We start from the raw sequence: 23,259 nt of genomic DNA, 5'->3' as shown, positions 1-23,259 counted from the left end.
TATTCCTGGGGTCACTTGCTTGCTAGGTACATGCAGTCCAATGTTGGCACCACAGCCCGACTGATCAGGAACTAATTTGAGAAACTTAAAAAGTTGCCTCTTGAAGATAGCCAGAAGTCTGTTGGTAATTCCTCTTGTATATAAAGGGATGGTGTTGAAAGGTTTTGGGTCTTTTTTCACACATTGAATTACCTCTTTTTATCAGGAGTACAGTATTTTGGACTGTACTGAGCCTTTTGCACTACTACTACTTTCAACAAACCAGCTGTATCCCACAGAGGTAGGGTGGCCCAAAAGGAAAAACGAAAGTTTCTCCTTTTAAATTTAGTAATATGTACAGAAGGGGTTACTAGCCCCCTTGCTCCCAGCATTTTAGTTGCCTCTTACGACACGCATGGCTTGTGGAGGAAGATTTCTGTTCCACTTCCCCATGGAGCCTTTTGCACTTATAGGGAGTAATTTTGGTGTGTAGATTTGGGACCAGCCCCTCTAGAATTTTCTATGTATAACCTGTAATGTATCTTTCTTGCCTTCACTCCAAGGAGTGCTGGATTACTTTTATTTTGTCTTTGTTCTTGGGTTGAACTTGAGCTGATCTCACCAGTTTTAAGTTTAATCACATAGTTGCAACCTTGCACTCACTAGGGACTGCCTAATTATTTATGGGCAAGTCTTACATGTTTTGTCTCCTGCATGCCAAAAAAGTCCCTTACAAAATAGAAAATATCCTAGGTGGTGGAGGCTCCCCACTACATTTCATATACAGCAAAAATAACAAAAAGCTAACTCGTCTCTATGAACTACCATAATACTGGATAACATGAATAAACAAAACTGTCCATCCAAACACCTTGAAACAAGCATAGAAAATTTAGATGTGGCAACTTCATGTATCAGTGAACCAAACAGCCTTCCATAGGAAGAATGATGTGCAGCAATGAAATATAGGCTTATTTGTTTTGGTGTGTCCTTTTCATCTACTCTGTAATATGTAATAGTGTTTGAGGTTGTTGCTGTAATTCAAGTGTAAATTTTTTGAGCTCATTGATACAGTATGTTTAGGACAGTTGAGTTAGTATTTTGGAAAATATGAATGGTGTCATAAGTGAAGAGTATTGGCTTTAATTGGTTTGAATTTTCTAAGTCAGTGATATGAAAGACAGACGGGAGGGGCCCAGGTTGCCCCTGATCACCTAGCTTGGGCATTAGTCGACTGTTGTGGGTCACCTCCCAAGGAGTATTAATGAACCTTAGATAGGACTTTGGCTTTGAAATGAGCTGAGGTAGGATAACAACTCTTAGCCAGTAAATTTAACAGTAAAAAGAAGAAGAAAAAACTCTACTGACTTTTATTTTGGCAAACTAATGAAGATCCCAAGTGGAGAACATTATATAGTAGACTATATGTGACTTCACATTTTGTGGAGCAAACATTGTTTCATATTGGTGTGAAGGGAACTTTAATCTCTTACAATCAGAGAGAATGGAGAACAGGTGGCATTTGAACATTCATATACCAAGTACACGTGACCATCTGAACTGCAATATCCCCACCTCTCCATCAGAGTTCAGGCACTGTACTTCGCACCTCCAGCCTTGAGTCTGGCAAACTAGTTTCCCTGAATTCCTTCATAAATATCTTGTTCACACTTCAGAAGCACATAAAATTATAAAAAACACTTGCCTCCACTCACTTGTCAAATCCAGATTTATAATAATGCATATGTGACTGTATACTGTTTGTAAGTAAAAATTTTATATGTTAAAGTTAATGCAGCTGTTTTAACAGGCTTGGAGCGACTCTGTGTTAGTTGTGACGACGGCAGAGTGAACTTGATCCAGTTGCGCAAAGATACAGACATTGGCAAGGAGGCAGACACTGCAGCTTCAAGCACAACTTCAGCTGCATCTATGCCTTCTGCAGCAACGCCGGCGCTAACCCGAGAGCCAGAGCTCATGCGTAAGACTTAGCTACTTTGTGAAAGTCTACGATGTGGTAAGATAGTAGTAATGAATGAATTAAATAAGGCTACATTGTAGGTACCAGAATTAAAGATAAATATATTCAACTATTGTACTATCAACAAATAATCTGTTTATCACAAAAGTCATATTTTTGTAGTTTTTTGCAAGGCATGGTAACACTGTCTTGGAAAGATTCACAGACTAGTTATATACAGTAGGTAACCTGTATGAAAGCAGAACGGTACTTAATTTCTTATTTTTTTTTTTTAATAAAATATGTTCTCACTAAATAATGAACTGTTTCAGCTGGTGAGCTATTGGTGAACCAAGGTTTGTCAGAAGAGGTGCTGGACAAGTGTGTAGAGCTTACTCAGTTTCAGACAGGATGCCCAAAGTAAGTTACAGTGTATTGTTACCTAGGTTGTATCTCCTCTTTTTTGTTATCTGTGGTAGAAATCCTTTCATTTTATCCTCCTTGTCTTTAATTATTCTCCTTTCTGTTGACTTGTTTCTGGACCATATTTTGGGTATGTCTTAAGAACTTAGGGTACCTTTGTTTGCTCATAAAATGAAAAATTTTGTTCCATTTTGATGGTTTAACCTTGAATGGCCATTTTTAGGAATAGGTCTTCAGTATGTATATAGGAAGTGGATCTTCAACATTACTTCACATCAGTTAGTGTATATTTGTGGCATTCACACTTTTAATAGTGTTTTATTTTTCAGTATTTAACACCTTTTTATAAATTTTAGTTTTCAAGGCAGATACCTCATTGCTTTTGTAGATTACATGCCAGTGAATTTTTCAATACTGTATTATATTCATTACTTTTACTTTTTTTTTTTTTCATTGCACCGGTTAAGAAATTGTTTAATTTCGTTAGATTTGTGGCAACTGTACCCCCTTGCTGGTCCGAGATCATCCAAGCTCAGAAGCAGCGCCGTAACCCCCAGCACCTCCAACAACATGCTGAGGATATGGATACAACCCGCACCTGGCGGCTGGAGGCAGACAGGTCAACATTATTCATTAACATTTATTTAGTTTTCCTTGTGTGAACGACTTGTATGAATGTGAAGGTTATTTTTTGCATTGGTGGGCAATGTAACTATCTTTATGTATGTAGTTTGTTAGTCTGTTGCATTTTGAAAAAGTTAATATTCATAATAAATAAGTTTTGCAACATAAGTGGGGAGAATAAACTTGCAATTGGCAGTGCTAAAATACATATAATGTACAAAGAATAAGGTAGTAGTAACAGTATTTGGATGTACAGTATAGCAGTTCTTATGTTTGGGTGTAAAGCATGGGTTTTAAATGTTGTGGCAAAGAGCAGGTTGGTGACACCCAAATGTCAGAACTCAGTTTGAATCACTTGATTATTACCCTACATAAGGAAAATTCTAAGTGTTGAGGGTAATGTTATTGTGATGTCACTGCACTTCTGGAAAGATTGCACTTGAATGAATGATGGTGAATGTGTTTTCTTCTTTTGGTCACCCTGCCTTTATGAAAGGCAGCCATTGAGCTAAAAAAAAAAAATTAAGAATGCAAAAATTAGAGATTGTGTAGGCTTGAAAGGTGTAATTTAAAACTGGAAAAGGGATGGAGATGGTTTGCTTTTGTGCACAGGATGGAACAGGGATGGTCTATTATGATGGCATATAAATCTGTGAGTAAGGTGACATTTTGTGAAGAGATTCAGGGAAAACAGTTAGCCAGACATGGGTCCTCGAGATTACAGTGGACCCCCAAGTTTTGGCAGCATCGACTTTCGGCAAAATTTGGCCTCGAGTTTCGTGATTAGACTCATGATTCGGCGACCGTCCGGTACCCGTCCGCCCGTCACTGCGCACACAAAGCCAGTCACCCACGCCATTCACGCTCAGTGTGCCATTGTTTACCAACACGTGACCATCACCCCGCGGGTTCATACGTAATAATCCATTGTTTTTGTGATTGCAACTGCTAAATAAGTCACCATGGGCCCAAGGAAAGCTAGTGCAAGCCCTTTGGTAAAGAAAGCGAAGAACACGATCCAGAGGGATTTTGAAGGGTTTGAGGCAGACCCTGACCCTGTCGACCCTCTGCCTGTTGTGGAAGGTGTTGTGGAATTGGGCAAGTCCATGGGGTTGGAGGTGAGTGACGGGGATGTGGAAGAGATGGTGGAGGACCACAGGGAAGAGCTAACCACTGACGAACTGCAAGAGTTTCAACTGGAAAAGCATCAGACCACAGCTGAGGAACTTGCTTCAGAGGAGGAGGAAAAGAGAGTGAAGGAGGTGCCTTCTTTGGTGATTAAGAACATAAGAAAGAAGGAACACTGCAACAGGCCTACTGACCCATGCAGAGCAGGTCCATGTCCCTCCCCCCACGGATTAGACCAATGACCCCTCCCCCCCTCCCGATTAGCCCAATGACCCACCCAGTATTCAAAGTGGAATGAGTTGCAAAGTTTTGTTGAAAAGTATCACCCTAACCAAGCTGAAACAAGCCATATCTGCAACATGTTCAGTGACAAAACCTTGTCCTACTTCAGGCAAATCATAAAGAAATGCCAGAAACAGACCTCTCTGGATAGATATTTTGTGCGACAGGGGTCCAGTGACTCAAGTTGTTCCCAGTGGCATTAAAAGAAGAAGCGAAATAACCCCAGAAAAGGACTTGCTACCTGAAGTCCTAATGGAAGGAGATTCTCCTTCCAAACAATAGTGTACACCTTCCTCCTATACCCTCCTCCCGTCTTCCATCCACCCAGAAGTCTTCAGTAAAGGTAAGTGTAATGTTATTATTTTTTATATGCATGTACTTGATTTCTGATTGTTTTGAGTATGTAAATCTTTATTTAATTTGAAAAAAATATTTTATTTTAATATTTTTGGGTGTGTGGAACGGATTAATTTTATTTCCATTACAGTGGACCCCCGGCTTACGATATTATTTAATTCCAGAAGTATGTTCAGGTGCCATTACTGAACGAATTTGTTTCCATAAGGAATATTGTGAATTAGATTAGTCCATTTCAGACCCACAAACATACACGTACAAATGCACTTACATAAATACACTTACATAATTGGTCGCATTGGGAGCTGATCGTAAAGCGGGGGTCCACTGTATTTCTTATGGGGAAAGTGGTTTCGAGTTTCGTGAATTTTGACTTTCGGCAGGCTCTCTGGAACGGATTAATCACGAAACTCGGGGGTCCACTGTATAAGTATAGTACATGCACTCTGAATGAGGGTTGGGAGTATTTGCTGCTTGGAGGGATATCTGAACTGTTGTATCTGCCTGCCTCTGGCGAGACAGTGATAGCATGAAAGGTGATGAAAATTTTTCTTTTTCGGATCTCCCTGCCTCGGTGGGAGAGGGCCAGAATGTTTAAATTAAAAATTGGTGTGGAGGGAAGATGTGGAAGACATCTCAGGAAATGATGGAGGAGAGTGAGAGAGACATAAAGAAGTATGAGGTGACTGTCTAGGTGACAAATGTGAGTGTTGTAGATCAGTGTTAGTGATCTGTAGGATTTGATATGTGATTGTACTATGAGTACAGTAAAACCTAGGAATGCATTAATAGACAGCAATTAGCCAAACTTGAACTTTGGAAAAGGGAAATGCAGTGTCTGTAATTTGTAATTTGAGAGAGAGAGTGAAGTTGGATAGTTAGTGAAGGACTGTAATGCCCTGTCCTATGAAAAGGCAGCTAGGAATTAAGTGATACTGACGTACTGTTGTCTTTGGGGGTCACACTGCCTCAGTGGGATATTGGCCAATATGTTAATAAAAAAAAAGTATGAAAGTTAGCAGATGATTGTGCATTAAATTCTGGTTAATCATATCCTCTGTAATACAGGAGTGCCTTGCATATACAGCAGCTATTTTTGGTGTTCAAGTGTTTTCATTGGCTTTCAGTTGAGCTATTGTTCCACCCACCAGTGACATTTGCCAGTGGGTGGAACATAATGAACAATGGCTCTGTTTGAAGCCAACAAAATCATGGAACACCGAAAAGGTTTTGCTGTATAAGAAGGTCCCTCCTGTACTTGTAAAGTGAATTCAGCCACCATAATGACTAAATTTGTAGGGTAGTTTAAGCATTAATATAATCATAAAGTTTGGTAAGTTAAAATTCCTCAGATGACACATATCATTGCTTCCATTGCAGTTCAACATGGGATGAACACTTGTTTGAATTGTTGTTGCCAGCTGGAGCAAGTGGAGTTGGTTCAGTTCAAGTTGGTCACATTGACCTCAAGCTCAACTTTATACCTGGACCACCTACCCCATTACCTCTGTTACAGGTTAGTCACTACCTTTGTGTTGTTATATCAGTTTGTTACTTAAAAATAAGAAAAATCATCTGTGATAAAGGTGTATGATTGGTGCTGTGGTAAATTCTAGGATGGCAACTTGTCCTTTGAGCATTGGACTAATTCATAATAAACAAATGACCTACAAATAGGGGAATGAAACTTACGATTATGTTTCGATCTGACATGGACCATTAACTAGTTAAAAGCAGAATACCTTGACTGGAATAATACACAGATAACCCACACATAGGAGAACGAAACTTTAGATGACGTTTTGGTCTGATCTAGACCATTAACTAGTTAATGGCCCAAGTTGGACCGAAATGTCATCATAAGTTTGTCTCCTATGTGCAGGTTATTTGTGTTTTATTTCAGTTTCAGTGTTGTGCCTTTTTAATCTTTATTGGACAAATTGTTTCCACTCATCACATATAGGCTCAGTACTCTTTTGTGAAAGTAATAGTAATAGTAATTCTTATCATCAGAGCTTCTGAATTACTTCAGACATGCTCAGTAAGCGTGCGTGAGCATGTTAGATAGGAGTGAATGGAGACAAATGGTTTTTGGGACTTGACAAGCTGTTGGAGTGTGAACAGGGTAATATTTTGTGAAGGGATTCAGGGAAACTGGTTAGCTGGACTTGAGTCCTGGAAATAGGAAGTACAATGCCTGCACTTTAACCCTTTGACTGTTGCAAACCCCTTTATGAAACTGTCATTCTATGTCGAAAAATTTTTAGAAAAAAAAAAAAAAAAAAATTCTTAGGAAATGATGGAGAATCTTTTCCCGATGGTAATGACACCAAAAGTAAGAAATTTGGTCGAAAACTCAGGGAATTAGGCTCCCATGAAGTTGTCTCGGCGACATATATGCATCGGCGATTTTGCCAACTTTGAGCCCTGTTTTTAGCCAATTCCGTTGTTCCAGTTGACCAAACTCATAGCTATTTCTTTAGAACTCCATTTTTTCTATCAACTGAGTACAAGAAACTGCTCATTTACCGATGTGAACTACCCAATAAAGTGGTCAGAAATTGGCAATTTGGCCAATTTCAGGCAAATTAAAAAAGATGCCAATTTCAAAATAGGGTCCAGAATAAACAATGTAGACATTCTTGGCACTAAAATAACATATCCTCTGTTCGTTAGTCATGTCTCTAGGCCCTTCTTATATTACTATTGCTTTCTATTTTGATTTTTTATTCATACAAAAAATACAAAATTTACTGTTATGCAGACTACTGCATTATTGTAAAAATGGTATAAATAATATCAGTGCACTAGTGAAAGAATATTAGACTCCCCAGTTGATGTGTATTGGACGTGTGGTGTGATTTGCTTACTCCTGAACATTGGTAAAAATCAAGCATTTCTGCTACTTTGAGCTCAATTTCAAGGTTGTTTTCATCGTGAAACTTATCAAAATCATCTCTATTTCTGTAATATGTTTATCATTTTATCACGTGAGACCATGAAAACGAGAATACACCGATAAATACTATACGAAAATACACCTCAAAGTTGACGTTTTAATCAAAAAAAAAGTCAGTTTTTTTTTTTTCTCATTATGCACTGCATGCTGCAGGATTTTTTTTTTATGTGGTGCACGCTGACCACACAGACTCATTCTCTCACATGTGGGCCTACCAGCTTTCTCCTGCTGATTTGAAGCCGCTAGAATTATTGAGTATATATACTGTACATCCGAAACACTGGCTTGTAAGACATATATATACGACCAAAATAGTCAAAGGGTTAAGGAAGGGGTTTAGGATATTGGCAGTTTGGAGAGACATCTAAACTGTCGTATCTGAGTGCCTCTGCAAAGACAGTGATTACGTATGAGTGATGGTGAAAGTTTTTTCATTCTTTTTGGGTTTTTCTTTCTGTTTGGGTCACCCTGCCTTAGTGGGAAGCGGCCGGCGTGTTGAAAACAAAAATTGCTTGGCACAGAAGATTTTTTTAGTTCCAATAAATGTTTTCTTGAGGTTGGATTTCTGTTCTTTGACATTTTGACAGTAACTGCTCAGCTTGACAGGACGTTGCATTTATCAGTTGCACATGACCAAATACTGTTCTTCAGTGGTTTGATATTTACTACATGCCTTTGCATATGAGTGGTTTGTGGTTAGATTTCATGAATGTATGAAAAATTGTGCTCGTCAAGTAATCTTGAAAGCTATACATGTAGAGTGAATACCATTTGACACTTATTTGGTCATAAGTAGGGCCTCAGATTACCATATTTTAAGAAACTGAGCATTTTTCTTAAGGATCTGTAGATTGTTTTGAAAGTTCAAGAGTAAAGTGTTCTGGGAAGTATCTTATGGTTATAATCATAACCACAACCTTTAACCCCTTTGATGTCAGTCCTGTAAAATTACGGCTTTGAAGTCAGTGTTGGTCCCGTAAAACTGCCAAATTCTGGCGGCTTCAAATCTTGCAGGAGAAAACTGGTAGGCTTACATATGAGAGAATGGGTCTGTATGGTCGGTGTGCGCAGTATACAAAAAATCCTGCAGCAAGCAGTGCATAATGAGAAAACACTGCGACCGTGTTTTCGGTTTAAAACTGCGACTTTGTGGTCTATTTTCATATCCTATTTATGGTTCTGTTCTCGTTTTCTTCATCTCTTGTGATAGACTGGAAGATATATTACAGAAATAGAGGTGATTTTGAATGACATTGTTTTTCTTAAACACACTGGGATTTTCTGAGTGAAACACAAGAAAAAGGCTTCACTTTGAAATAACCACCAGCATTACCACACAACAAAAGAGTAAGCCTGTCTTTCATAGGCTTGTGTCCTGGGAGTGCCTTTTCCTCCTGGGTAATGTAGGTCCTCGTTGGCATTTTCTTCCAAAACAGGCCTGTTTCGTCACAATTGAAAACTTGTTGGGGTTCGAATCCTTCAGCCTTTATATAGTCCTGGAATTCGTGAACATACTGTTCAGCTGCACATTTGTCAGAGTTTGCAGCCTCACCATGCCTTGCAACACTGTGTATGCCACTATGCTTCTTAAATCTATCAAACCATCCTTTGCTGGCCCTAAATTCACAAACTGCAGCACTTGTTCCAGGCATTTTCTTTGGAAGATACTCATGCAACTGCTTTGCCTTCTCACAAATAGTAGACTCCACTACACTGTCTCCCACTAATTTTTTTTCCTTAATCCACAATAATAATAGCTTTTCCATCTCTTCCATCATCGGTGTCCTTTGTTTAGTTAGAAAAGCTACTCCTTTTGCAACATTAGTGTCTTTGATTTGTTCTTTCTTTGACAGGATGGATGTAATTGTTGATTTATTCTTGCTGTACATCCTGGCAAGTTCCATCACCTTCATACCACTCTCAAACTTTTCGATCACTTCAGGCTTAAATTCTATGGTGTTTCTCACTTTCTTTACAACAGGAACTTTACTAGGAACTTTCTTTGGAGCCATGGTTACTCATTTCAGTTGCACTGCAAGAAAAACCACTAAAAACAAAGGTAAACAAGTGAAATGTTTGGATGTATGAGCAGAAGCTTCCTCAGCCACCGAGAGACAAAGGCAAACTGAAGCGCAAGCTGCCCCAGCCAGCGGATGGACGCGTCCAAAACCGCCGATAACCGGGCGCCGAAAAACCCGCCGATAGCCGAGTTGGCTGATAACCAAACTGGCCGATAACCGGGGGTCCACTGTACAGCCTCTCCTCACTTAGCGACGTACGCATTTACTGATGCCTCAGACTTACGAGAGGCTTGCTGACCAGTGTTCATACCCAAATAATGTGTATTAGAGCTGATTTCCTCTATTCTATTTTTTTCAATATACAGTACACTACTGTATAAACATTTAAAAATATACCAGAAATGTTATAAATGGCAAAAGGTGACATTAAAACCATATCAAAGCCAGTTGACACAAACTCACTACTATTACAGTGTGCTCCTCACTTAGTGACGAATTCGTTTAACGACATGGTCTCAGGAATGGAACACTCTTGTTAAGTGAGGAGAGGCTGTAAACAGAATAGAGGAAATCAGCTCTAATTTACATTATATAGGTATACATATTGGTCAGAGAGCCCATCTTAAGTTTGAGTCATCAGTAAACGAGTACATATGTCACTAAGTGAGGAGAGGCTTTATAATTACAGTGAACCCTCGACCAATGATATTAATCCGTTCCTGAGAGCTCATTGATAGTCGAGTTAATTTTCCCCATAAGAAATAATGGAAATCAAATTAATCCGTTCCTGACACCCGAAAGTATTGAAAAAATTTTTTTTACCACATGAAATATTAATTTTAATACACACAAACTGAAGAAGACATGCACAATTACATGACACTTACCTTTATTGAAGATCTGGTGATGATTGATGGGATGGGAGGAGGGGAGAGTGTGGATGGTGTTAGTGTTTAGAAGGGGACTCCCCTTCCATTAGGACTTGAGGTGGCAAGTTCTTTTCCGGGGTTACTTCCCTTCTTCTTTTAATGCCACTAGGACCAGCTTGAGAGTCACTTGACTTTTGTCGCACAACATATCTGTCCATAGAGGCCTGTACCTCCCGTTCCTTTATGACATTCCTAAAGTGTTTCACAACATTGTCAGTGTAATAGTCACCAGCACGGCTTGCAATAGCTGTGTGAGGGTGATTTTCATCAAAAAAGGTTTGCACTTTAAGCCACATTGCACACATTTCCTTAATCTTTGAAGTAGACAACTTCTTCAATTTCTCTATCCCCTCCTCCGGAGCAGTTTCCTCAGGTCTAGCCTCTTGCTGTTGAAGATGATCTTGTAGCTCATCAGTGGTTAGTTCTTCATTGTCCTCTTCCACCAACTCTTCCACATCCTCCACACTAACCTCCAACCCCAAGGACTTCCCCAATGCCACAATTGATTCCACAACTGGCATAGGATTCTCAGGGTTAGCCTCAAACCCTTCAAAATCCCTTTTGTCTACACATTCTGACCACAGTTTCTTCCAAGCAGAGTTCAAGGTCCTCTTAGTCACTTCCTCCCAAGCCTTACCTATAATGTTTACACAATTGAGGATGCTAAAGTGATCTCTCCAAAACTCTCTTAGATTCAATTGAGTTTCTGAGGTCACTACAAAGCACCTTTCAAACAGCTTTTGTGTAGAGTTTTTTGAAGTTTGCAATGACCTGCTGGTCCATGGGCTGCAGGAGAGGAGTGGTATTAGGAGGCAAAAACTTGACCTTGATGAAGCTTATGTCCCCAGATAGTCGCTCTGCCAAGTCTGAAGGATGACCAGGAACATTGTCTAATACCAGGAGGCACTTAAGGCCCAATTTTCACAGTGGGGGCAAATGCATGGTGTAACCGGTCATAGAAAAAGTCCCTAGTGACCCATGCCTTACTGTTTGCCCTCCACATCACACACAAATTAGCCTTGAGGACATTGTTTTTCCTGAACACTGGGAGTTTGAGTGATACACCAATAAAGGCTTCACTTTGCAATCACCACTAGCATTAGCACACATCAACAGAGTAAGCCTGTCTTTCATAGGCTTATGTCCTGGGAGTGCCTTTTCCTCCTGAGTATTGTAGGTCCTGTTTGGCATTTTCTTTCAAAACAGGCCTGTTTCGTCACAATTAAACACTTGTTCAGGTTTCAGTCCTTCACTGTCTATGTACTCATTGAATTCCTGCACATATTTTTCAGCCGCTTTGTGGTCCGAACTGACAGCCTCGCCATGCCTTATCACACTATGTATGCCACAACGATTCTTAAATCTCTCAAACCAACCTTTGCTGGCCTTAAATTCACTCGCATCACCACTAGTTGCAGGCATTTTTTTAATTAAATCGTCATGCAACTTCCTAGCCTTTTCACATACGATCGCTTGAGAGATGCTATCTCCTGCTATCTGTTTTTCGTTTATCCACACTAATAACAGTCTCTCAACATCTTCTATTACTTGCGATCTCAGTTTCGAAAACGTAGTTGTACCTTTGGCAAGAACAGCTTCCTTGATTGCCGTTTTCTTGGCCACAATAGTAGCGATGGTTGATTGGGGTTTTGTGTACAACCTGGCCAGCTCGGAGACATGCATTCCACTTTCATACTTAGCAATGATATCTTTCTTCATATCCATAGTGATTCTCACCCTTTTTGCTGTAGGGTTGGCACTAGAAGCTTTCTTGGGGCCCGTGGTGACTTATTTTGCAGGTGCAATCACTAAAAACGCTGTGATAATTTGAAATGTTCCGATTGTATGTTTGGATGCGACCGCGGTGGCTGGCTTGTAAACACTGGCACCCACGGGACAAGTGAGGCGTGCTCAGGTCACATATGGACGTGTCTCGAATGGAACGAATCGGGTTGGTCGAGTTTTTTAGCGCTAGTCGAGGCAAAATGTTTGCGTTAAAATGTATCGCTAGTCGGATTTAACGTTATACGATGCCATCGTTGGTCGAGGGACCATTGTATGTAGTAATCTGAATAACAGTAAATCACTTATTTTTTGTGTGAATAAAAATTCAAAACGAAAAGCAGGCATAATATAAGAGGGGCCTGAAGACGTGACTAATGAACAAAGAAAATATTATTTTAGTGCCAGGAATGTCTGCATTGTTTATTCTGGCCCCTATTTTGAAATTTGCCTTTCTTGAATTTTGTGTAAAATTAGCCAAATTAGTAATTTTTTATCCTTTTTTCTGTGTAGTTGAAAGGTAAATGGGCAGTTTCTTGTACTCAGTTGATAGAATAAAAGGAGTTCTAGCAAAATAACTGAGTTTGGTCAAGTGGATCAAAGGAATTGACCCAAAATAGGGCTAAAAGTGGACGAAATTTCCAATGTGTAAATATCACCGAGACTACTAACTTCACAAGAGCGTAATTCTGTAAGTTTTCCATTAAATTTTGAACTTTTGGTTTTATTATCTTCAGAAAAAGATTCTGTCATTTCATAAGAAAAAATAGTTTTCTTTTTTCTTAAATTTTTTGACACTGAGCAAGTTTGCAAGCAGGGGGTCTTGACACTCAAAGGGTTTAAGGGGTGGAGGGGTAAGATAATGGAAGGCCTCAATCAGATAACCAAAAACTTACCTCCGGGTTATCATATGACTAAGACACATGTCAGGAAACATTGTCCTGTTTTCTGACAAACCTACCTAAGAAGGAAAATCAAATGTATTTTGTGTAATGTATAAGTGGAGATTGAGTGAATGTGATTTCTTCTTTGGGTCATTGTGCCTTGATGGGAGACAGCCTTTGTGTAAAAAAAAAGAAAAAAAAGATTCTCTCACAATTGCAGGACTTTCATGCTAGGTAGCAATAACCTTTCCATCAAGAGATGTTAAGTTGATTAATATATTGTTGAAAATGGTGTAAAATATTGACAAGTTAATGAATAAGACGCATTATCTTTACCTCGTCACTTTTGCTGCCTTCAGCTTATACTCTATATTTGAATGAAGAAACCTACCGTGTAGGTGAAACATTTCAACAATAAAGTTATCCAACTGTTGCATGTCTCACTCACCCACTAATTATATTTTCTCTCAAGGCCTTTTATACTCTGGCTCACTAAGCCCTGGGTAAGGCTTGCAAAATGTGGCCATAAAATATGTAGAGAGCATACACTGCCTGCATTCATTATATTGACCTTATAAAATGTTGAAGATGCATAAAATCTTTCTAATTGTATTTTTCGGATGGTGTTCATTCACACACAGGTCATTTTGAGAAAATTTATTCAAAACGAAGCTAGTGTACTATAGTATATAGTGTGAGTATTTTGGTGTTGAATTTGGTTATGCTCATAATGAGCTATTACTAGTGATATTTTTTTTTTTTTTTTTTTCAACAAGTTGGTCGTCTCCCACCGAGGCAGGGTGACCCAAAAAAGAAAGAAAATCCCCAAAAAGAAAATACATTCATCATCATTCAACACTTTCACCACACTCACACATTATCACTGCTTTTGCAGAGGTGCTCAGAATACAACAGTTTAGAAGCATATACGTATAAAGATACACAACATATCCCTCCAAACTGCCAATATCCCAAACCCCTCCTTTAAAGTGCAGGCATTGTACAATGCCATGATATATTTATAATCATTTAAAAATATGACTTCAAATATCATCCCTTTGGTAATGCTATATACACCTACCATCCGACTTACGACCGAGTTCGGTTCCGAGAAACCGGTCGTAAGTCGAAATGGTCGTAAGTCGAACTTTGCTACTGAATATCAACAAAACATTTTTGTAATGACTTTATTGTTTTATTTTGGTATTTCATGTAGGTTGGTAGTAGGTTGGTAGACAGCAACCACCCAGGGAAGTACTACCGTCCTGCCAGATGACTGTGAAACAGAAACCTGTAACTGTTTTGCATGATGGTAGGATTGCTGGTTTCTTTTTCTGTCTCATAAACACGCTAGATAACAGGGATGTCTTGCTACTCCTACTTACACTTTGGTCACACTTCACGGACACGCACATGCATATATATATACGTATATATATATTGGCAAGAGGCGTGGAGTTAAAAGATAAAGAATCACACACAAAGTGGGAGTTGTCACAGCTGCTCTTTGCCGATGACACTGTGCTCTTGGGAGATTCTGAAGAGAAGTTGCAGAGATTGGTGGATGAATTTGGTAGGGTGTGCAAAAGAAGAAAATTAAAGGTGAATACAGGAAAGAGTAAGGTTATGAGGATAACAAAAAGATTAGGTGATGAAAGATTGAATATCAGATTGGAGGGAGAGAGTATGGAGGAGGTGAACGTATTCAGATATTTGGGAGTGGACGTGTCAGCGGATGGGTCTATGAAAGATGAGGTGAATCATAGAATTGATGAGGGAAAAAGAGTGAGTGGTGCACTTAGGAGTCTGTGGAGACAAAGAACTTTGTCCTTGGAGGCAAAGAGGGGAATGTATGAGAGTATAGTTTTACCAACGCTCTTATATGGGTGTGAAGCGTGGGTGATGAATGTTGCAGCGAGGAGAAGGCTGGAGGCAGTGGAGATGTCATGTCTGAGGGCAATGTGTGGTGTGAATATAATGCAGAGAATTCGTAGTTTGGAAGTTAGGAGGAGGTGCGGGATTACCAAAACTGTTGTCCAGAGGGCTGAGGAAGGGTTGTTGAGGTGGTTCGGACATGTAGAGAGAATGGAGCGAAACAGAATGACTTCAAGAGTGTATCAGTCTGTAGTGGAAGGAAGGCGGGGTAGGGGTCGGCCTAGGAAGGGTTGGAGGGAGGGGGTAAAGGAGGTTTTGTGTGCGAGGGGCTTGGACTTCCAGCAGGCATGCGTGAGCGTGTTTGATAGGAGTGAATGGAGACAAATGGTTTTTAATACTTGACGTGCTGTTGGAGTGTGAGCAAAGTAACATTTATGAAGGGATTCAGGGAAACCGGCAGGCCGGACTTGAGTCCTGGAGATGGGAAGTACAGTGCCTGCACTCTGAAGGAGGGGTGTTAATGTTGCAGTTTAAAAACTGTAGTGTAAAGCACCCTTCTGGCAAGACAGTGATGGAGTGAATGATGGTGAAAGTTTTTCTTTTTCGGGCCACCCTGCCTTGGTGGGAATCGGCCGGTGTGATAATAAATAAAATAAATAATGAAAATCTCAGTATGGTACTGGAACAACATGAATATCTCAGTTTGGTACTGGAACAACATGAATATCTCAGTATGGTACTGGAACAACATGAATATCTCAGTATGGTACTGGAACAACATGAATATCTCAGTATGGTACTGGAACAACATGAATATCTCAGTATGGTACTGGAACAACATGAATATCTCAGTTTGGTACTGGAACAACATGAATATCTCAGTATGGTACTGGAACAACAAGAATATCTCAGTATGGTACTGGAACAACATGAATATCTCAGTATGGTACTGGAACAACATGAATATCTCAGTATGGTACTGGAACAACATGAATATCTCAGTATGGTACTGGAACAACATGAATATCTCAGTATGGTACTGGAACAACATGAGCTTTTAAACACTTTAATTGTATAACTTAAAGGCTATCTCTTCAGATCTCTGGAGTGTTGACTCGCATTTCTTAGTAATTTTAGCACAGAAAAACAGCAAATTATTTATTCTTAACTCTTAACTATCGTAGATAATGTTGCATGGGGTTGATCATTGGGGTGATGGGACAAATGTTTTAATTTGCCCTTTGGGATTTGATGCTTCCAAACATACAGTTTACAGTGTTTCCATGTACAGTGGACCCCCGCATAACGATTACCTCCGAATGCGACCAATTATGTAAGTGTATTTATGTAAGTGCGTTTGTACGTGTATGTTTGGGGGTCTGAAATGGACTAATCTACTTCACAATATTTCTTATGGGAACAAATTCAGTCAGTACTGGCACCTGAACATACTTCTGGAGTGAAAAAATATCGTTAACCGGGGGTCCACTGTATGTTTATAAGAAAATATTGTTAAATACACAGCTCCTCTCCAAATACATAGTAACATAACCTGATAAATTTGGTTATTATGTATATCTTAGGGAAGTATTATTTTATTTTCAGGTAACTTTGTTACGTCAGAATTTAGCAACACCTCGCCGACAGACAGCACCACAGGGTAGCAGCACATCCTCAAGCACTGGCGGTAGTGGGTCCCCTTCACACATTCACACCCCGTCAACATCTAACATCCCAGATGATGTTCTAGGTAAAGGTTGTTCTGTTAATAATTTTGTTTTAAGACATCATTAAATCTTGCCTGGAGCCTGGCTCACAGCTGGGCTCCATGAGTAGAAAGACTCTTGAAGCTCATCAAAGGTATATCAAAGATTACACACTTACTTTCTACCAGCATCAGAGGCACACACCTCCATTAGTAGGCCTTCAGTTGCAGTAAGAACATAACTCTTTCACTAGTGTTTGGCTGTAACCTAGTATCATCATCACATATTCAATAACCACATGAACACAGTCATTAAGGTTCTGTCTCACTGTCATTGACCACATGAACACAATCATTCAAGTTCTATCTCGCTGTCAGTTTTCCGTAATAGAAAGTAAGTATGGTTGAAATGTTATACTCGAATTACATATATCCCCTTCCTCTCAAAAAGAATTTTTTTCATAATTAAGTAGTCATGTATTGTGAGACCAATAGTCTGTATAATTTTTTAAAATTTTAATTGTTTGTGCCCCATATCCATCCTGTGGACAGTAGCTCGAAAGCATGTAGATGCAAAGGTCTAGGAAACTGGTTCTAAAATTGCTAACAAAAATTCCTTTGGCTCTTAAATTTTTAAAAGCTGGTCATTGTTATCTGTTAACCTGTAAACGGTCCAAACGTATATACAGTGGTCCCTCGCTTTTCGTAGTTCTCGGCAATCATAGATTTCGGAAATCATAGGGATATTTTCGTATAAACATGGGCTCGCTTTTCATAGGTTGACTCGTGAGTAGTAGTTCGTCCGGGACGCGTACCCATGGCGTGAGCCGGGGTGGCAGCCAGTCTGGCATTGTTTACCAGTGAGTGAAGGTCCCCTCACGTGCTCCAGCAAAATATTTCATAATATTCCATTTATTTTAGTGCTTGCAAGTACTAAATAAGCTACCATGGCTCCAAAGAAAGCTCCTAGTGCCAAGCCTGTGGTAAAGAAGGTGAGAAATACGATTGAATTTAAGAAAAACATCATTGAACAATATGAAAGTGGTACAAGTGCGGCCGAACTGGCCAGGATGTATAAGAAACCCTACACAACCATATGTTCCATAGTGGCCAAGAAAAGGAAATCAAGGATGCTGTTGTTGCAAAGGGAGTAACTATGCTGACAAAAATGAGATCACCAGTACTCGAAGAGGTTGAGAAGTTATTATTGGTGTGGATAAATGAGAAACAATTAGCAGGAGATACTCTTATGACTTCGATTATTTGTGAAAAGGCTAGGCAGTTGCACAACGATCTGGTAAAGAAATTGCCTGAAAATAGTGGTGATATGAGTGAATTTAAGGCCAGCAAAGGTTGGTTTGAGAGATTTAAGAACCGTACTGGCATACACAGAGTGGTAAGGCATGGTGAGGCTGCCAGTTCGGACAACAAAGCGGCTGAAAAATATGTGCATGAATTCAAGGAGTACATAGAGGCTGAAGGACTGAAACCTGAACAAGTGTTCAATTGTGACGAAACAGGCCTCTTTTGGAAGAAAATGCCAAAGAGGACCTTCATTACACAGGAGGAAAAGGCAATGCCAGGACACAAGCCTATGAAAGACAGGCTGACGCTAATGTTCTGTGCTAATGCTAGTGGGGATTTCAAAGTGAAGCCATTACTAGTGTACCATTCTGAAAATCCCAGAGTGTTCAGGAAAAACAATGTTATGAAGAGTAAATTGTGTGTGCTTTGGAAATCTAATAGTAAGGCATGGGTCACGAGGGAAATTTTTGTAGAGTGGTTCAATGAAGTGTTTGGCCCTAGTGTGAAGGAGTATCTCCTGGAAAAGAAATTGGATCTCAAGTGCCTGCTAGTAATGGACAATGCACCTGCTCATCCTCCAAAATTGGATGACCTAATTTTCAAGGAGTTTGGGTTCATCACAGTAAAGTTCTTGCCCCTGAATACCACTCCTCTCCTCCAGCCCATGGACCATCAGGTCATTGCAAACTTTAAAAAACTCTACACCAAAGTGGAGTGTGAGCAAAGTAACATTTATGAAGGGATTCAGGGAAACCGGCAGGCCGGACTTGAGTCCTGGAGATGGGAAGTACAGTGCCTGCACTCTGAAGGAGGGGTGTTAATGTTGCAGTTTAAAAACTGTAGTGTAAAGCACCCTTCTGGCAAGACAGTGATGGAGTGAATGATGGTGAAAGTTTTTCTTTTTCGGGCCACCCTGCCTTGGTGGGAATCGGCCAGTGTGATAATAATAATAATACACCAAAGCAATGTTTCACAGGTGCTTGACTGTGACCACAGACACTCACTTGACCCTAAGGGAATTTTGGAGAGAACACTTCAGCATCCTCCATTGTATAACCCTTATAGGTATGGCTTGGGAGAGAGTGACTACCAGGACTTTGAACTCTGCCTGGAGAAAATTTTGGCCAGATTGTGTCGACAAGAGGGATTTTGAAGGGTTTGGGACTGACCCTGATGAGCCTATGTCTGTTGTTAAATCAATTGTGGCACTGGGGAGTTCCATGGGGTTGGATGTGAGTTTGGAGGATGTGGAAGAATTGGTGGAAGACCACAACGAAGAGCTCACCACTGAGGAGCTGCAAGAGCTTCAGCAGGAACAGCAACAGATCGCAGCTCAGAATCTTGCTGCAGAGGAGGAGGAAGAGAGATGGAAGATGGTGCCTTCTTTAGAAATTAGAGAGATTTTTGCTAAGTGGGGTAAGATGGAAAGCTTTATGGAGAAACATCACCCTGACAAGGTTGTTGCAAGCCATGTTGACAACATGTATAGTGACAGTCTTGGGCCATTTTAGGGAAGTGTTAAAGAGATGCCAGAAACAGAGCTCTCTCCACAGTTATTTTGTGAGACAGGACTCCATGACTCTCAAGGTGGTCCTAGTGGCATTAAGAAACAGAGAAGAGAAGCAACCCCAGAAAAGCAAATGGTACCTGAGGTGTTGATGGAAGAGGATTCCCCTTCCAAACTATAAACAATCCAATCTCTCTCCTCCTCCAGTCTCCCATACACTAAGAAGAATCTCCAATAAAGGTAAGTATTATGCTGTTAATGTTTCATTCATCATTTCCCATTGTATTGTTTATGTACTACATGTATATTTCGTGTAAAAAATTTTTTTGTTTTAATACTTCTGGGTGTCAGGAACGGATTAATTGTATTTACATTATTTCTTATGGGGAAAATTGATTTGTAAATCGTAGATTTCGTTAATAGTAGCAACTCCAGGAACGGATTAACTACGAAAAACGAGGGACCACTGTATACGTTTTTTCAACATTTGATAGTATGTAAAAAAAGTAGATCATCTTTTTTTTTTGCATTTGAAAACGTGTAAAAAAACTTTGATGTACGTTTTTTTTTGTTATTGAAAATATGTAAAAAAAAACGTAGATCTAATTTTGGAGCACTACGCATGTGAACGTAGATCTGCTTGGACCGTTTACGGGTTAAAAAGCAAATTTTGAATATTTCTCAGAATTTCGGGTATTTTCTTATCACTGGTATGAATAAATGGACAGTGAAGCACCAAGTGGTCAAGGAAGTGATGACAAAACTGACTGCATTTAAAGAATAAATGCCAAATATGCCTGCACCAGGCTTAAGCTAATAAAAACAAGTCAGTCTGTTCACTGCAATTTGGTCTGTAAATATGCTTATCTATAAACTCAGATTAAAGTTGTAATAAATGACTGCCGATGAATAAACACAGATGGACATGAGGCTCGATGAACCTGTCAGTTTTGGGGCCGTGGTTTGAGTCTCTCGTCTATCCTATTTATTCATGCTTATCTATGTTCGTGTTATCTTATTGGGTTATAAATCTACTCAGGCTCTTAAGGTATTTTGGCTAATTTATCAGCCTTATGTAGGAATTCATTAAGATGCAGTCTGTAGAAATTGTAAAGTACATTATTTCCTCTCAATTATATTTTTTCATACCTATCTCTGGCTTCTCCAGTGAGTATGTTAATCAACCCATGAGTCCAGTGTATTTGATGATGAATCATTAGTCATTGTTTTAATAATAAAGCAAGACTATATTTTGCTTTTTTTCAATAATATTACCACTACCATGATGAATGAGCTGCTTTGCTGTTCCCTGTAACAAAATGTACATTATTATGCTCTGTTTATATCAATTTTGTTTCTACCACATTAGTTACTTCTCACCAAAGTAGGATGACCCAAACAAGGAAATGTTCACCATTGTTTGTTCTGTAGTTCTCATACTAGAAGTGTGTGAACATCACAGTTCAAATGGCCTGAATTGCAGTATCCCCATCCATACTTGAGAGTGCAGGCATTGTACTTTCCACCTCCAAAATTCAAATCCAGCAAACTAGACTTGCTTGAGCTAATGCTTTATTTTACATAAAGGCACAAAATTTTTTAACCAGATGTAATTTACTTTTTCTCAGTTGTATATAAAAGCTGTACAATAGTTTGTCAAACTTCTTCCTTGATTTGTCAAGTACAGCACTGTATTTCAACACAGTCTGCATTTTAAAAATGCATTTTTTTGCAGGTAGTATTTGTTCTTGTATTGATGTTTGTACTGCGAGTAATTTGAAAAGTGAAGTCTCTGTAGATTTTAATATTGGTCTTGAGTATATGCTGTGCAATTTTTACCAGCAGTATAGACCACTACCTGCTATATTTTTTCACCTGAGTTGAAGCTAGACAGTAATAGATGTAATAGTACCCGTAAAATATATAACATTATCGCCTGTACATTCAAGCTTGTATTTTAGATATCGTTTTGCTTAGAATTAATCTTTTTGAAATCTCAGACTTGATGAAGGTAAATTCTGAGAGTTAGTTCATATAAATTGTAGGCTTGCTCAGCATTACACATGTTTATACTATACTCACTCATCAACTTGTTGTCCTAGTTACCATCCTGTTTATTCATAACTTGTCTTGCTTCATTGTTCTTGACTGGATGTAATAAAACTTAAAAAAATTTGTTCCTTGCAGAAGAGAGTCCAGAAAATCCAGTGTTGACAAAGGAGTTCCAGTATACCCACAATGCTGAGATACTCTGTGGTCCAGTGACAGTCAACCGCTGTATTGACTTGTCTGGCCAGGGGGCTAATATAACGCTTACATCGCCTAGCTTACTTGCCTGCCGCAGCAGAACTTACCTTGTTCACATAAAAGCTTTGCCCACGAAATTGCCTCAACAGCAGACACAACAGCAGCAACAGACACAGCAGCAACAATCACAGCAACAACAGCATGTATGTATTACTTGTATTTATTCACAGGGAAGAATTCTGACATAAAAATCGTTATAATACTTTTAATGTTGTGCTGTCACCCTTCATGTATCTTTTGTCAGTATGTGAGGATTTTTCTTACCCCCTGCAGCTCAGTCTGAGACCATGCTTCCCTAATGATGACCTGACCAACCAGGCTGTTGCTACTTTCAGTTTGCTTGCTAGCATAGTCATGATCAGGTATTTTCTAAAGAAACTTGTCCAGCTCTTTCTTGAACACTTCATAATGACTATTTACTGGCAATACATTGTAAAAGTGGGAGCAAGGGGCTAGTAACCCCTTCTGTATATATTACTAAATTTAAAAAGAGAAACTTTTGTTTTTCTTTTTAGGTCACTTTGTCTTGGTGGGATATAGCCAGTTTGTTGAAAGAAAAGAAAACATTGTAAAGCTTTTTATCCCAGGTTTTGTAATAAAGCTCTCTGCAAACTGCACCTTTTCTTGTTTTTAGTTTTCTTGTTTTATGTTAGTGTAAAACCCATAGGGATCATACAGCATCTGGGAGATGAGAGTTAATCATGCTTGACCCAAGGAAAGAGAATGTAGCTCCAATTCCTTGGATCAAGAGCTTGTCACTGGCATTGAGGTATCCCTCCCTTGAAGGACATTTAGATAGTGTCATCATTGTTTCACTGGTGGGTAACTTGTGTAAACATTCCCAGACATTTCTGATACTTGGTATATTTGCTCTATACCAAGGTTGTTTAACCCCTTCAGGGTTGCAGCCCCTGCTCTCAAACTTGCTCTCAGGGTCGCAATATTTAGGAAAAAAAAATCATTATTTTTTTCTTATGAAATGGTAGAGAATCTTTTCTGAAGGTAATAACCAAAAACTACAAAATTTGATGGAAAACAAACTTGCATTTTCACGAATTTTGCTGTGTTAGTGATATTTATGTATACAATTTGAGTTTGATTTTAGGACAGTTCCATTGTTCCAGTTAACCAAATTACTGGCTCTTTTGCTAGTATGTTTACCATTCTATCGATTGACTATAGGAAACTGCCCATTCAACTATTAACCCTTTCAGGGTCCAGAGGCCAAATTT

The 23,259-nt window shown here is 39.3% G+C and overlaps 1 protein-coding gene across 8 annotated transcripts in view; it reads left to right on the top strand.

Annotated features, from left to right (window-relative positions):
* Bruce (BIR repeat containing ubiquitin-conjugating enzyme) overlaps positions 1-23,259 on the top strand; it is a 231,818-nt gene that overhangs the window by 45,708 nt on the left and 162,851 nt on the right. For all 8 annotated transcript variants that reach the window (XM_070101002.1, XM_070101006.1, XM_070101005.1 and 5 more), the window contains exons 10-15: positions 1,790-1,960; positions 2,272-2,359; positions 2,850-2,981; positions 6,134-6,269; positions 16,809-16,953; positions 21,908-22,170. In XM_070101002.1, the coding sequence (XP_069957103.1) occupies positions 1,790-1,960; positions 2,272-2,359; positions 2,850-2,981; positions 6,134-6,269; positions 16,809-16,953; positions 21,908-22,170 (935 nt within the window). The remainder of the gene's footprint in view (positions 1-1,789; positions 1,961-2,271; positions 2,360-2,849; positions 2,982-6,133; positions 6,270-16,808; positions 16,954-21,907; positions 22,171-23,259) is intronic.

The sequence above is a fragment of the Cherax quadricarinatus genome, chromosome 75 (genome assembly GCF_038502225.1).
Source record: "Cherax quadricarinatus isolate ZL_2023a chromosome 75, ASM3850222v1, whole genome shotgun sequence".
Classification (NCBI taxonomy): Eukaryota; Metazoa; Arthropoda; class Malacostraca; order Decapoda; family Parastacidae; genus Cherax; species Cherax quadricarinatus.
Note: the sequence above shows the minus strand (reverse complement) of the source record. Positions and strands in the feature narration are given on the sequence as shown.